Below are 14,471 nucleotides of genomic sequence, written 5' to 3' on the forward strand. Positions count from 1 at the left end.
TTATACATCGCACAGGCTTTTGTATTATATACTGTGGTTGTTGGTAGATTTAAAGGAGATTGTATATTGACATACTGTACATACTGTATAGTGTATGGTCAGCTTAAAATAAACCTAGATAGTATGTGGCTAGCTTTAGATGAATGACAGCTTGTTTCTTGTTTTCTGACATATTGGGGATGATTTACTAAAACTGGAGAGTGCAAAATCTTGTGCAGCTCTGTAAAGAAACCAATCAGCTTCCAGGTTTTTTTGTCAAAGCGAAACTGAACAAGCTAAAGCTAGAAGCTGATTGGTTACCATGCACAGCTGCACTAGATATTCCTCTCTCCAGCTTTAGTAAATCAACCCCATTGTGTGTGTCAATATTGCTTCTACACAGTTGAATTTTATACAGTGTTTTTGTTTATAATTTTAATACCATTTCTACTGACAGTATGGTTTCTATGGTGTCTTTAGCAAGTATAGGGCTTAGGAAGTTGTTTTTTAACACCTTAGTACTATGAGGAGTTTTGGATTGGCGCATCTGAAAAATTAGCATCTGGATTGTAAAAAGTCCATATACCCATGACAAAGAAATAAATAAAGGGGATTTCCACAAAATATAGAAACCTCCTATCTAATCTCTTATCTGACTAGCACATTACTAAACAGAGTGTACCACTTTTAACAGTCCCTTTGCTCAGCGGGCCGAGTGTCTCACATGCAGTTGTATTCAGATAGTGGAATGACCAGGAGCACAGGTCCAGTTCTGTTAGATGCAATACAACTTGATACCAAATGTACGTTGTTGGTGGGACCTTTCCTAATCTGTCTTTGTACCGCTGCATGTCGGTAAAGATGCTTGTCTTCTGTAGTCTTAAGATTTTCTCATTAAAAAACATTTAAAATGGAAAAACCAATGAAGCCTACATCCTAAGCATTGTTTAAAATTCTAATAAGGACGATCACAAAAAAATTGCAAACCTTTTATCTTACAGCTACAAGACAACCAATGACATTAGTAGGTGGTACTGCTTTTAAAATCTGCAATTGCAGTCCACAATCCCAATGAAAAGAATGAACTGCAATGCCTGGGACCTCTCTGTGCTTATACATAAAGGAGTTTTAAAGAAACACTGTATTCTTGGTTGTCTTGTAAATATGATTTAGGAAAGGAGTTTATCTGTACAGTATAACTGTATATAACAGAGCTGCTAAATGCAGTAGTCCTGTATAACATTAGTGAGTATAGCAACATCCTGAGATATCCTGAACTAATGTTCGCCCTGAGATAAACTACATCAGCACAGTACTCATTACACAGCAACCCCTCTCTGTTATCTAATGGAGCTGTATGCTCTTTGGAAAACAGTCAGGGCAAAGTTCATAATTTTATTTTTGTCTTGAACATTGATTTTGTTTTGGTTCCCATCTATAATGGGAACAATCTATTGCTGCTGTAAACCATAAGGATGTTGCTGGTCCCAGATGAGTAATACAAGTTATATGAGGCATAGTCTGAGTACTTTAAACAAGTCATTAAACTGACAAAGTAAGGGAATGTGTTGTCACGCTGTGGAAGTTGCCAGTTAAAGTGATTGTAAAGCTTCGTTTTTTTTTTTTTTTAAATAACAAACATGTCACACTTACCTCCACTGTGCAGTTCGTTTTGCACACAGTGGCCCTGATCATCCTCTTCTGGGGTCCCCCGGTGGTGCTATCAGCTCCTCCCCATATCGTATAACCCCCTAGGAGAAGCGCTCTCCTGGGGGTGGTTACTTTACGGACGTGCTCCCGAGTCCAGCATTTGCGTCCATAGAAGCAGAATGTAGGACTCGGCCCCGCCCCCGGGCGCCCGAGTCATTGGATTTGATTGACAGCAGCAAATAGCTGCGCTGCTATCAATCTATCTGAGAACCCCCGGACAGAGAGGTATAGTGCGTCACCGCCAAGGGATCGAAGGGTGTCAGGTGAGTAAAATGGGGGGGGCTAGGGGGCCAGTCAGTGTCATAACTTTCTTCGCCTTAATGCATAAGATGCATTAAAGCGGGAGTAAACCCAGTTTAAAAAAAACACTTACATTCCCGGCATGCTGGAAATGCTAACTTTCACATTGGTTGTGCTCTCAACCAAAAACTTTCAAACCATCCAATGGCTGGTGTCATAACTGATCACATGTGCAGTATTATGGCAGTTGAAGAATTATCAGAGGCCAAAATGGCAGCTTCCTTGACTGAAAACAATAGGAGGATTTACTTCCACTTTAAGGTAAAAAAAAACACGAGGGTTTACAACCCCTTTAATGAAGCTGGGAACTAATGGTAGAATAATATACTTATGGTATATTATCAAGGAGCCACTTTGTTCCCATATTACAATGTATAGTTTTGTTTTTTTTGTGGTACTTACCCCTGCCTAGATGCTGGCAAATTAAGGCTTGAGCTAGCATCATCTGGCCACATCTCAACATACAACCCCAGCCGGCATCAGAGGATGGGCCTGTTCCACCTGGTTTTATATAAAGTGAGAATATGTTACCATTATAAGCTACAGTATATCTCCCTGTAACAGAAAACAGCAGTAGTTTGTTGGGGTCACAAAGGTTTATGTAACTACACAGTGAAAATAAGCACATTTTTGAATGGGTTAGTTCACCTTTTTAGGAAAAAATAAAGTGAACTAACACTGTACACCCTCACGGAATAGGAATACACAAACTCCATAGTGGGGACTAAGTAGGTTCAGCTAACATGAGTATATGATCAGAATAGGGGGCCCAACCATTCCCTATTCTATGCATAACTTAAAATAGGTTTTGGATTGAGTTACCCTTTTGAGTTGGGTATAACAAACAAGTAATGCAAAACTTACCAATTGGAGAAAATTTCTTTCTGTACGTAAACCACAGCCTGGAAGTAACATCTAAAAGCAATTCACTCTTCTCTGTAAATGGAGAAAGAACAGCCATTAAACAGCATTAACATTTACAGCCATTAAACGCAAAGAACTGTAAATCACACCATACAAAGTCAACTAAACTGTATAACTGAGCACCATAAACTTAAAATGCTATTTAATTCATTTTTAATATTCAAAGCAAACTCATCCATCCATTCATGTCTCCAGGCTTTATTTTGTTAAGAAATCACCCCCAGCATTTCTAGCCACAGCCATATTCAGTAAAGGCAGATGATTCACGTAGAATCTAAAATCCATCTGCCTTTAGCTCAGGCGTACAGCCAAGAGAGTGTGCTTATCTGAGAAAACCTCTCCTCCAGATGAAAGAAAAAAATGCTCATGAAGATTTCTGGGATGTGTGACATGATTTTGGCCCACACACAGTTCCCAGAAGGCAACGGGGCCGCTCACCAAGGAGGGAATTGCATATCCCTGCTTTAGAGAGTCCTCTGATTCATTTTAAAACAGATGTGTAAAATGTAAACTGCACTACTTATAAGGAAAACCATTCTGGAATCAGACCTCAGAGAGATGTAAACAGATGTAAAATGGAAGACAACACGTGCTGAGGATAAAATCAATATCAACAAAGAGAAGTATTCCATAAACAGGTTTTCACAGCAAAGTGAAGATAATAGACACATCACTTTAAACCAGAAAATTGTCAATTTTTCTTTTTTAGCACAACCTAACAGTCCTACCCCTAGTTATCATTAGTAGAATATTAAACTAAATAAAAATAAAAAAAAATTGGAAGTGATGTAATGTATTGCATTGTATTTTCAGACAAAACTGTACCGATTAAATGAAAATCTTACAATCTGGCACCGTACGAGAACATTTTTCAAGTTTGTCCCATCGAATAATTTCGGACAAAAGTACGATCAGATTATCATATGATCGCTTTGAAAGCTGTATTTTTTGTCCACTTTTATGATTGTGTATAAGGGGCCTTTAGAAGGCTTTATGTGGCACAGAGATGAGCAATTCTTTAATGTGATAGGTAACTATTACATTTTACTTTGTATTTAGGTGAAAATAGGTTACGAAACAATTTGAAATAATAATAATAATAAAAAGACATGCATGGGCAAAGCACAGGTTTGTTTTAAAGCTGAATTGTAGGCATAATCTTTCCAATATCAAATCTTTTTTTATTTTTATAATGCTTATTCCATACAAAATGATAAAAAAAAATAATTTTTATACAAATACAAAGCGTGAGGACCTTATTATCATTTAATTTCATATTATACACATATTCACAAAGAGAAACATAAACAGATACAAAAAACTTCAAAAACTCATATCAACAGTAAACTTACACCTCGCATTAATTTTCAATTGGTTTTGCTTTGTTGAACTCCCATGATCTTAATACGTTATAGATCAATCTCCTCATCCCGACCCCCCCACAAACCCCTCCACTTAAGCCATCATACAGTAGGTTGCTCGAATCAATCCAGTAGTGCCAGATTTTGCTGAATTTCTGGGGGACTCCCCAATGTTTATATGTTAATCTTTCTTTTTGTTAAATATAGTTTTTTTTATTACTCCACTGTTTATGAGTTGGTGGGATCTTAACTGTCCATTTTTGTAGAATAAGTTTACGGGCTAAATAGAGAGATCTAGTCCACATTATGTGCAAATCTACTAGTAAAATTCCATCTGGAATTATTCCCAGTAATGATAATTTAGGAGTATTTATTATTTCTGTTCGTGAAATTGTATTTAGGGTCATAAAAACTTTTTCCCAATATCTATGGAGTTTGGGACATCGCCAAAGCATGTGGATAAGGGAACCATTCGAAACTAAACATCATGGACATAAAGGCGATGCGTTTTTTTCCCCACACAAATAATTTTTGTGGGGTATAATGGGTTCTGTGTAAAATGAAAAGCTGAGTCAATTGCTGAGATGGTGAAATAGAGACCTCAGGAAGGATCTCCATGGCACGAGTCCATTCATCTTCATTAAGATCTATCAAATCCTTTTGCCAACGAATAAGTCTCTTAGCCTGTCCATCTCCCTTCACTGTATTTAAAAAGATGTGGTAGAGATCCCCTATTAATCCCCGTTTAGAAAGCCTAACTAAAGTTGCTTTCAGTAGGATTTCTGATGGGTTATATTGAAATTGAAATGTTAAAGCTTGGCTTTGTAGAGCATGGCGAATCTGAAGGTACTGATAGAAGTTAACCTTTGACAGTTGGAAGCGATCTTTCAATATACTAAAAGGCAGTAAAGTATCCCCTTCAAATATCTGGTAAAGAAAATGTATCCAAGCCCTTTTGCATTCTAAAAATTCTGGTATTTTATTCATCTCGGGTAAGCAAAAATTCTCCCATATTGGCATATGCCTTTTATATCCCTTATGCTGAGTAATAATGCGTATTGTCTCCCACAGTTTATGGATGAGATAAAAAGTTGGAAATTTTCTCTTCTCATAAAATCTGTGGGAGACTATTCGCTGAACTAGTGGTAAAGGTTTAAACTGAGTCATTATTATATTCTGTATAGGATCTTGATCATCTATCTCCTCCCAACCACACCAGTGTTGAAGTTGTGCTGCAAAGAAGTACAGTCTAGAGTTAGGAACCGCTATTCCACCTCTATCTTGTGCCTGTTGGAGGGTTTCAAGTTTAATTCTTAGTTTACCAAGTTTCCAAATAAGGTCTCTAAATGTAGAATCTAATGTCCTAAATAATTTTGATGTCAACCAAACTGGAGAATTATGTAGTTGGAATAGCAATTGGGGGAGCCACACCATCTTCGCCAGATTTGCTCTCCCTATCATAGTTGGGAATTTGCTCTTTTACTTTGTTGTCTGAATTTACCTAAAAGAGGTAATACATTTTTATCTATATAATCCATAACATTTGAAGTGATTATTACCCCCAAGTACTTAAATGACGCAACATACTTCATCTGGTGATTCTGGTGTGGAGACCCCCCATTGCATCGGGTCCATCGGGTCAATCGGCATTATTACCGATTTGTCCCAGTTAATATTGAATCCTGAGAATGTACCAAAATGATCAATAAGTGAGATAACTTTAGACATAGAGTAATGTGTATCCCCCAGAAAAACTAGGAGCATCATCGGCGAAGAGTGCTATTTTTTCTTCGCCCGCACCTCTCTGGAATCCCACAATGTCTGAATTTTGCTGAATAGCCTCCACCAGGGGTTCCACAGCCAGTGCAAAAAGGAGAGGAGACAGGGCGCAACCCTGTCTTGTTCCTCTCTTCAAAAAAAAAAAGGTAATGAAGTTGATCCATTAATCTGTACTCTTGCACTCAGGGAATTATATAGCAATTGTATCCACTTAGTGAATTTTGGTCCTATTCCAAAATATTTTAGGGAAGCCCATAGATAATTCCACTCAATACTATCAAATGCCTTGGAGGCATCCAACAACATGATAGCTCTATTTCCAGTATTATCTATGGGTGTAAAAATAAACGTCTAATATTATTGGCTACTGATCTATTTGGGATAAAACCTGATTGGTCACGGTGTATTAAATTTATCGATATACTTTGAAAGTCTAGTTGCCATTATCTTTGCCAAAAGTTTAACGTCCGATGTTAACAGGGAGATAGGGCGGTATGCATCAGGCTTTGTTTGATCTTTGCCTGGTTTCAGAATAGAGATTATCACAGCCTCTTTCATCGAGGGGGACAAAGATCCCACCTTGTAGGCATGATTAAAGACCATTAGGAGATCAGATAATAATACCTCTCCATATGTTTTATAAATTTCTCCTGGAAGGCCATCTAACCCAGGAGATTTATTATTGGCTAAATTGGTCGCTGCAACCCTCGATTCATCTAGTGTTAATGGTTCCTCCAATATCTCCCTATCATCATCTGTCAACCTTGGCAATTCAATGGACTCAAAGAACTTTTTCATATCCTCCTCGTAATCTCTTGTCGTACTTGTATATAGCTTCTGATAAAAAGTCCGGAACACTTCTAGGATCTCTAGGTTATTGTTGGTCTTCCCGTATTCAGAAGTATGAATTTCCGTAATAAGGGATGTTGGTCGCTGTTCCTTTACAATAGAGGCCGATATACGTTCTGTTCCTTCTCCCTCCTCAAAGTAAGGTTGCTGCAAAAAAAAACTTTTATTTTCTGCTTTTTTTATGGCTACTTGTGCATATTTTTCTTGACTATTTATCCATTGTGTATGAGTACTTTTACTAGGATTAGTTATATATAATGCTTCAGCTTGTAACATACTATCAGCAAAATTTTTTTCCCAAGCTCTAAATTGGTTTTTTTTTTTGAGATTTGTGAAATAAGAAGGCCACTAAGGTAAGCTTTCTGTGCGTCCCAGTATATTAAGGGCGATACAGTAGATTTATTCATCTGCTGAAATGTAGTAAGTTCTAATTTAATTTCGTCTGGAGGGAAAAGTGAGATCCAGTACGGGTTCACCTTCCACAATCTATTCCCCACACTAGTCCTAAATAAAAAAGGATAATATCAAAGGTGAATGGTCGGATATACCTCTGGCCTCATATTTAATTTCACTAAGATATGGTAATAGAGTCAGACCCCAGTGCCAATTCTATTCTAGATAAGGTATTATATGTACTTGAAAAACATGAAAACTGTCTACTGGTTGGATTTCGCAATCTCCAAAAGTCAAGTAGCATAATCTTTACTACATAGTTACAATGGTCCAGCTCATACCTGAGTAATCCCTCTGCAAATCACTGTAATAATTGCTGCTACTACAGTGAACTTCCAGGTCCTGTGCCAAGTGGTTTCTCTTCTGCATAGTAACCACAGAATATCACTCACCCGCTCAGGACCACTGCTATTCACACGACGCCTTGCATTTTTTTTTTCAGTGAATACAAGACGTTCTTTGATTGGACAAGGTGAGATTGCTACCACCCTTCCATGTCACCTCATCCAATCAGAAAACGCCTTGTGTTCACTGAAAAAAAAAACCACACAAGGTGTTCTGTGAATAGCAGTGGTCCTGAGCGAGCGAGTGACCTCCTGTGGTTATTACGGAGAAGGGAAGCCATTGGACACAGAACCCAGAAGATCGCTGTATAACTGTAGTGGGGGCAATTTATGCAGTGATTGCAGAGGGATGTTTCTGGTATGAGATATGCAATAGCAGCGATCTTTCAGGTCCTGTGCCAAGTGGCTTCTCTTCTGCATAGTAACCACAGGAGGTTACTTGCTTGCTAAGCAGAGTCGCCATTCACAGAACACCAAGGTGGAGATCGCAATGTCACTGCCCCTCCTCTTCACCTCATCCAATCAGAGAATGCCTTTTATTAAGTAAAAAAAAAAACAAAGCGTTCTTTGAATGACTGTCTAACAACCAGCTTCTGTCGAATGGTCCAGTTGGAAATCCAGCATTTGATCAGCGCATGCAGCCAATGACTGCAGCACTGATCATTCTATTCTTACAAAGGGGAGTCGCCCCTGTCAGAATACAACAGCCCGGCATGGGGTAGATCCCTGCATCCACATCGCTTGCGTGGATGTAGGGGTCAGTGAGTTTTTTGTGTTCAACCTGTTGGTTGAACCAAAAAAAAATAATAATTTTTACGTGTAAACCCTGCTTTGATCTCAATATACAACCAGGAGCCAGACTGACAATCTCCGGCTTCAGGGATCCTTATAAGTCCTGGTCACAGTATAACTGGCTGAAACACATTTGTTTACATTCATTTTTGTTTCACTCAAGCAGCTATTACAGCAGATCAGAAAACAAGCTTGTTCTGCGATTATCTCATAAAAGCTGGAAAAAACAAATTAATTTGTTTTAATGAAGATTATTCCATATTTAACCCACTCCATACCTACAGCAACACAGGTTTCTTTTTATTTATTTTCTTCTTCACGTGGCACTGGTCACAAATTATGACAAAACCTGGAATGAGCTTTCACTAAAATATGGAAGTGGGCTGTTCAGTTGTATATAAATGAGTTGATATTTTTTATCCAAAATAATCTATTACAGAAGATTTCCGAAGATTTGCACATACATATCCAGTACATTTAAATACACCCACCCATGTTTTTTTTTGTATCTTTCAGTGCTAACCTGTTTTTATGTCATATTGCTTTCCTAGGATGTAAACTGGCTCATCTGTATCTGGGAGTTCTTCAAGTTCCAGATAATCTGACAGGGCAATCTCATGTTCATCACTTGGAAGACCTGATGGATATTTAATAATAATTAGTATAGACAGAGAAACATATAGTCTTTCCAAAAAGTCACGGGGGGGAGTAAATGTGGTTCTACTCAAGTTCACATATGCAAAGTATACTGAAAACATTAAACAAATGAATTTAGAAAAGATGTATTGAGCATTTTTTCATTGTCTCTACTCATCAGTGAAATGTGATTGCAGCAACGTATCTTGTTTACTGACAGGTTTCCTAATAGGTGGAAGTTGTGTGTTTCCGTCTTGCATAACTAAGTTACCATCCGAGGCCAAGATTGATATTCTAAAACAGAAGTGATCTGATATGGTTTTCATTTCTATGCAACTTTAATTTTATAAAATGAATAGATCTGACATGTTTTTGTTATTTTACAAACTTGATGACATGTGTCCCTGTCAATCTTAGAAAAAAAGAAAAATTCCCTGCAATAGAAAAGCACTTCGGCTTCATTTACACAAGCATTTTCCCATGCTGCGAATCACAATGGCAGGAATCTACTGATTTTTGCTGCTGGGTTGACAGTTGCAGGCAGATAGCTGTGGCCACTGAGCCCGTACCCTGCAATGACAGGCTGTCAGTGGCCACAGCTATTTGTACCTGTTCACACAGCCAATGATCCCCTGCGATGATTGCAGCTGGACAAACACAAAAAAGTGTGCTTATTACCCCAGAAGTAGGTGACAAAGGTATACCTCCCAACTTTTTGAGATGGGAACAAGGGACTCCTATTAGCAAAAGTATGTAGGCATAGGACACAACCCCTGCCATGCCCCCTAAATGGAGAATTATACAAAAAAGTGATTAGTTAAACCCACAAGTGCTTTTTATCTTACTATTCCTTTAAACTGGCACTTGAAATTTACAAAAGCAACAATTTAGAAGTTGGATGAAAAGGTTTAGCGCTGGGAAACACTTTTTGAAAGATAAAAAGTGCATTTTATATACAACTATATAGATCAGACCAATATGAGTGACAGATGAGGATAAAAGAGGGGCATTGTTCCAAATTAGGGACAGTTCCTCGAAATTAGGGACAGTTTGGGAGCTATGAAAATGAGTGAAGGAATGTTTTCATCAAAGTTTTCTCATGCTGGTTTTCTTGCTGCTCCTGTTAAAGCCTTCTCAGACACATGTGTCTTACTTCTTCCATCAAAGCCTTCCCACACTGGTATCTTGCTTCCTCCATCAAGGCCTTCTCACACTGGTATCTTGCTTCCTCCATCAAAGCCTTCTCACACTGGTATCTTGCTTCCTCCATCAAGGCCTTCTCACACTGGTATCTTGCTTCCTCCATCAAAGCCTTCTCACACTGGTATCTTGCTTCCTCCATCAAGGCCTTCTCACACTGGTATCTTGCTTCCTCCATCAATGCCTTCTAACACTGGTATCTTGCTTCCTCCATCAAGGCCTTCTCACACTTAAGTCTTGCTTTTTCCATCAAAGCCTTCCCACACTGGCATCTTGCTTCTTCAATCAAAGCCTTCTCACACTAGTAATTGTCTTTGTACCATAATCTCATTACAAGTCATATGTTCACCTTTTATAGACAAAGGAAAGCCCCTTACATCCAAATGAGCTCATGCAGTAAACATGCTTCTTCCAGATGACACCCCCTTACATCCAAAAATCATCTTATTGTACAGCTGTTCTCAACATTCCCAGTTTAAATCACAAAAGCTTTCTAAAATCGTGCCCCATAGCTATACCAACTTGAAATACAGATATGTGTGAGGATAGCACTAATGTCACCCAGAGTCTGAGAAAGAATCCATATGTCAATCCTCTTCAGAACTGCTGCATGAGCCTTGGAATGATCTAATTGCAAATTTGAATGGGCATGATACAGAGACTAAGCCAGACTTCATTGTCTGCTCGGGTGGAAACTAATGTACAGTCACATGACTTCTATATAATTAGTGTCTAATAATAACAACAAAGGATAAAGAAGTCTTAAGGTCTAAACAAACGCTTTTCTGCAATGCTCAACTACATATTGGGAAGAAATACACAGAAGCAAGCTTCTGCAGTGACATAAAAGATCTATGGCAGGGCATTCATCATGTAGAAGAGCTTTCCCCGATTGTCATTCGCATTACAATTGTCAATACAGAAGCTTACCTATTCCCTAAACAAGAACAACGTGACATATCACATTGATGAGATCCCACACATGCACAGACATCTACTACAGGTACTTTCTATGTTCCAGATGTTAATTAAGTGTATACATCATGTCCTCTCTATGTATATGTGTTTAGGTGCGCTACAAGGTAAATGTGTCATCACAGAAGTGTGTCTTTACCCTGATGCTAAATTCCACATCTTCCTCATTGCCAGGAATATGAGATCTTCTACATGGAGTCTATCTGTCCCTGGTGCGTTAATGTGTGCATTTTCAGATGTACATATACAAGGGGAGTATATACATGCGCTGCAGGGAAGTCTCTCCTGCAGATGATTGGTCCATTACAGGTGACCGCTTACTGGTGGGCTTGGTCACATGGGTTTGGAAGAGATCTGCGCACTCCAGAGCTCTAATGGTGTATGTGTATGATTGTGACAAGGCTGAGATGCTGGGATCTGCTCCGTATAAATGCTTTGCAGAAAGTGAAAGATATTTCTTTTAATGTAAAGTTGGCCAAACACAATTCGAATTTTGTCAGAATCTGCTGAAATTCAAGCTGTGGGGGACAAGCCTGCTCTGCAAACTGAAAAATTGAAGGAGCCGGGAGGAAATCATGATGCAGCCATTGCTCAGGTATTCAGACAGGCGCGGGTGCTGTGGGTGTCTGCTTTTTGCAATCCGTCTCATTAAGCAGATTTCCTTCAATTTCTCTCCTGTAGACTTAAAGCGGTAGTAAACCCGCTGACTTTTTTTTTTTCCCCTAAACCTGTAAGGGAAAAGGCATAATGAGCTTCCGGGTATCGCGGCTCTGGCGCTGTGAGTGGCCGGAGCCGCAATGTCGTCACTCCCGCGCATGCGCACGGGAGACTTCTTTCCGGCATGGTCCGGCATCTGCCGGGCTTTCAGCCGAGAATCCCCTGTGCGCATGCGCCGCTGCAGTCAGCGGCTCATTGCGAGGGGAATATCTCCTAAACCGTACAGGTTTAGGAGATATTTTTTTTACCTACAGGTAAGCCTTATTATAGGGTTACCTGTAGCTAAAAGTTTAAAAAATAAGTATACAACCACTTTAAAAGTGGAATTAAACTGCATAAAGGGAGTTAGTTCTGGCTTAAAGGAGGAGTAGAGTCAAAGCTCGTTTGGCTGTACTTCTCCTGTGGATCACCGGTGCCATTCATTCTGCACTCCTGTGACCCGTTTTCAGCAGACAGCGGGCTGAAGCTGGTACAGGGATCCACCAACATGGATCAGTGTGCCAAGAATGTATGCTGAAGTGCACATGCTTCATATTCAATGGATGACTGCGAGCAGGAAGGTAAGTGCATGTCATTGCAGAAGAAACATACCATGCTATAAAGAGCTGCCTGCTCCCAACTGTTTTTAATTATAGGTTTACCACTTTAATAGCAATGATAAACTCAGAAACTTAGGAGCTATACCCCTGGGAAGTAGTTAGAGCCAATCATAGGTAGAAATCACCCAGCCGTCACACGGCTCGCCCGGCCAGAGTAGTTAGCAGGTAAAAGAATCCTCAGCTCAACTCATCCAGGCCACATCCCCAACATGTTTCTCCCCCACCCTCCATGATTAAGTCCTGAGGGTGGGGCTAAATATGTTGGGGGCGTGGCTTGGATGAATCAAGCTGAGTCTGCTTTTATCTGCTAACTACCCGGGTTGGGCGAGGCGTGCAGTGGCTGGAATATTTCTTTCTATTTCTACAGCATGCTTTGGGTATGGATGAACCTCTCCCCGTCGGCACCCTCACTAGTCAGCAGGATTCAACTTACTGGACCTTGTCAGCCTGAGGGGGGGGGGCTTAAGCATTTATCGTGGGTCACAGCTAAGGATGAGCTTCGGCGTGTTCGCACACTCCACGTGCAGAGCCCGCCAGGAAGTCGGCACGGCACTAATCACAGGCAGTGAGACATTTCCCGATCTCTGCAGCCGCATATCGGGAAAATGTCTCACTGCCTGTGATTAGCGCAGCGCCATGCCGACTTCCTGGTGGGCTCTGCACGTGGAGTGTGCAAACACGCCGGGGCTCATCCTTAGTCACAGCCAATCATAGGAGGTGGAGGCATTCTCCACCCAGCAGTGGGACATATGCAAGGGGTGTGTATAAATGTGGTTGTGGGGTGGGGAATGCCTCTGACACCTATGATTGGTTGTTGGCTTTGACAGCTTCTGGCGGTATAGGTCAGGCGGGTTCGGACACACCTGAGCTCATCACTGTCTAACAATAAGAGCCCATTCACACAGGGGCAACACGACTTCCAGCACAACTTTGGGAGGCAACTTGGACACGACTTGAGTATGAATCACAGCACGACTTGGGGCAACTTACAACACAACTTGAAGTCGCCTCCAGGACAGGGAACTTTACAAGTGGCCAATCAGAGCTTATCAGCTGTGTGTGAGAAGGAGGGGGCTGGTTGTTTAGTGGAGGAAATTACTTTCTGTTTCTTTTCTGCTTCCTGTAAAGTTGCCTCAGTATGAACAGTGATCAGACTTGGAGGCAACTTCCATTGAAATCAATGGGTACAAGTTGCCTTCAAGTCGGATTGAAGTAGTACAGGAACCTTTTCTGAAGTCGGAGCGACTGCAGTAGTGTGCATTAAGACAGATCCATTCACTTACATTGATTTTTTCGTGTAGCGCGACTTGAGGCGACTAGGGGCGACTTGGGGCGACTTGGGGCGACTTGAAGTCGGATCCAAAGTTGCCCCTGTGTGAATGGGCTCTAAGAGGATATCTGTCCAACGTAAGGGAAATCCCCTCTCAGATCGCTGTCACAGGAACTAGTGTCCCCATCGGAAGGTTTCCCCTATATTCCTGTTCTGGTGACAACTCCAAATTTTGGATTTCCCTCACTTTGATTTCTGAGGATATTATTGTTATTATACAGGATTTATATAGCGCCAACAGTTTGCGCATTGCTTTACCATGTAGAGGGGGGGACAGCACAATTAAAATACAGTTCAATACAAAAGGGACAGAAGGGCCCTGCTCATGGAGCTTACATTCTAAAGGGACATTAGTGAGGGTGAATCTGCCTAAAGAGGACTCATATTACAATAAAACCTGATGGGTGTTCTCTACCCTCTCCACATTGTCCACATCTTAAAAAAATAAACTTTAGTAATGCTATAAAGAGGCCCCCTGTCTACTAAGCTTCCCCTGGAATTTCTGTGACAATTGAAGGCAGTG

General features: G+C 40.4%; 1 protein-coding gene across 2 annotated transcripts in view; it reads right to left on the bottom strand.

The window, feature by feature from the left end:
• Positions 1–14,471, bottom strand: part of ATG4A (autophagy related 4A cysteine peptidase) — a 54,461-nt gene that overhangs the window by 38,273 nt on the left and 1,717 nt on the right. Inside the window, exons 2-4 of one of the 2 annotated variants that reach the window (XM_073599385.1) lie at positions 9,015–9,128; positions 2,854–2,925; positions 2,392–2,490 (exon numbers count right to left, since the gene is read on the bottom strand). In XM_073599385.1, coding sequence (XP_073455486.1) covers positions 2,392–2,490; positions 2,854–2,925; positions 9,015–9,128 — 285 coding nt within the window. Of the gene's footprint in view, positions 1–2,391; positions 2,491–2,853; positions 2,926–4,292; positions 7,050–9,014; positions 9,129–14,471 lie in introns of those variants that run through there. The other variant, XM_073599386.1, reaches the window with a different exon arrangement.

This window comes from Aquarana catesbeiana, linkage group LG09, assembly GCF_042186555.1.
Source record: "Aquarana catesbeiana isolate 2022-GZ linkage group LG09, ASM4218655v1, whole genome shotgun sequence".
NCBI lineage: Eukaryota > Metazoa > Chordata > Amphibia > Anura > Ranidae > Aquarana > Aquarana catesbeiana.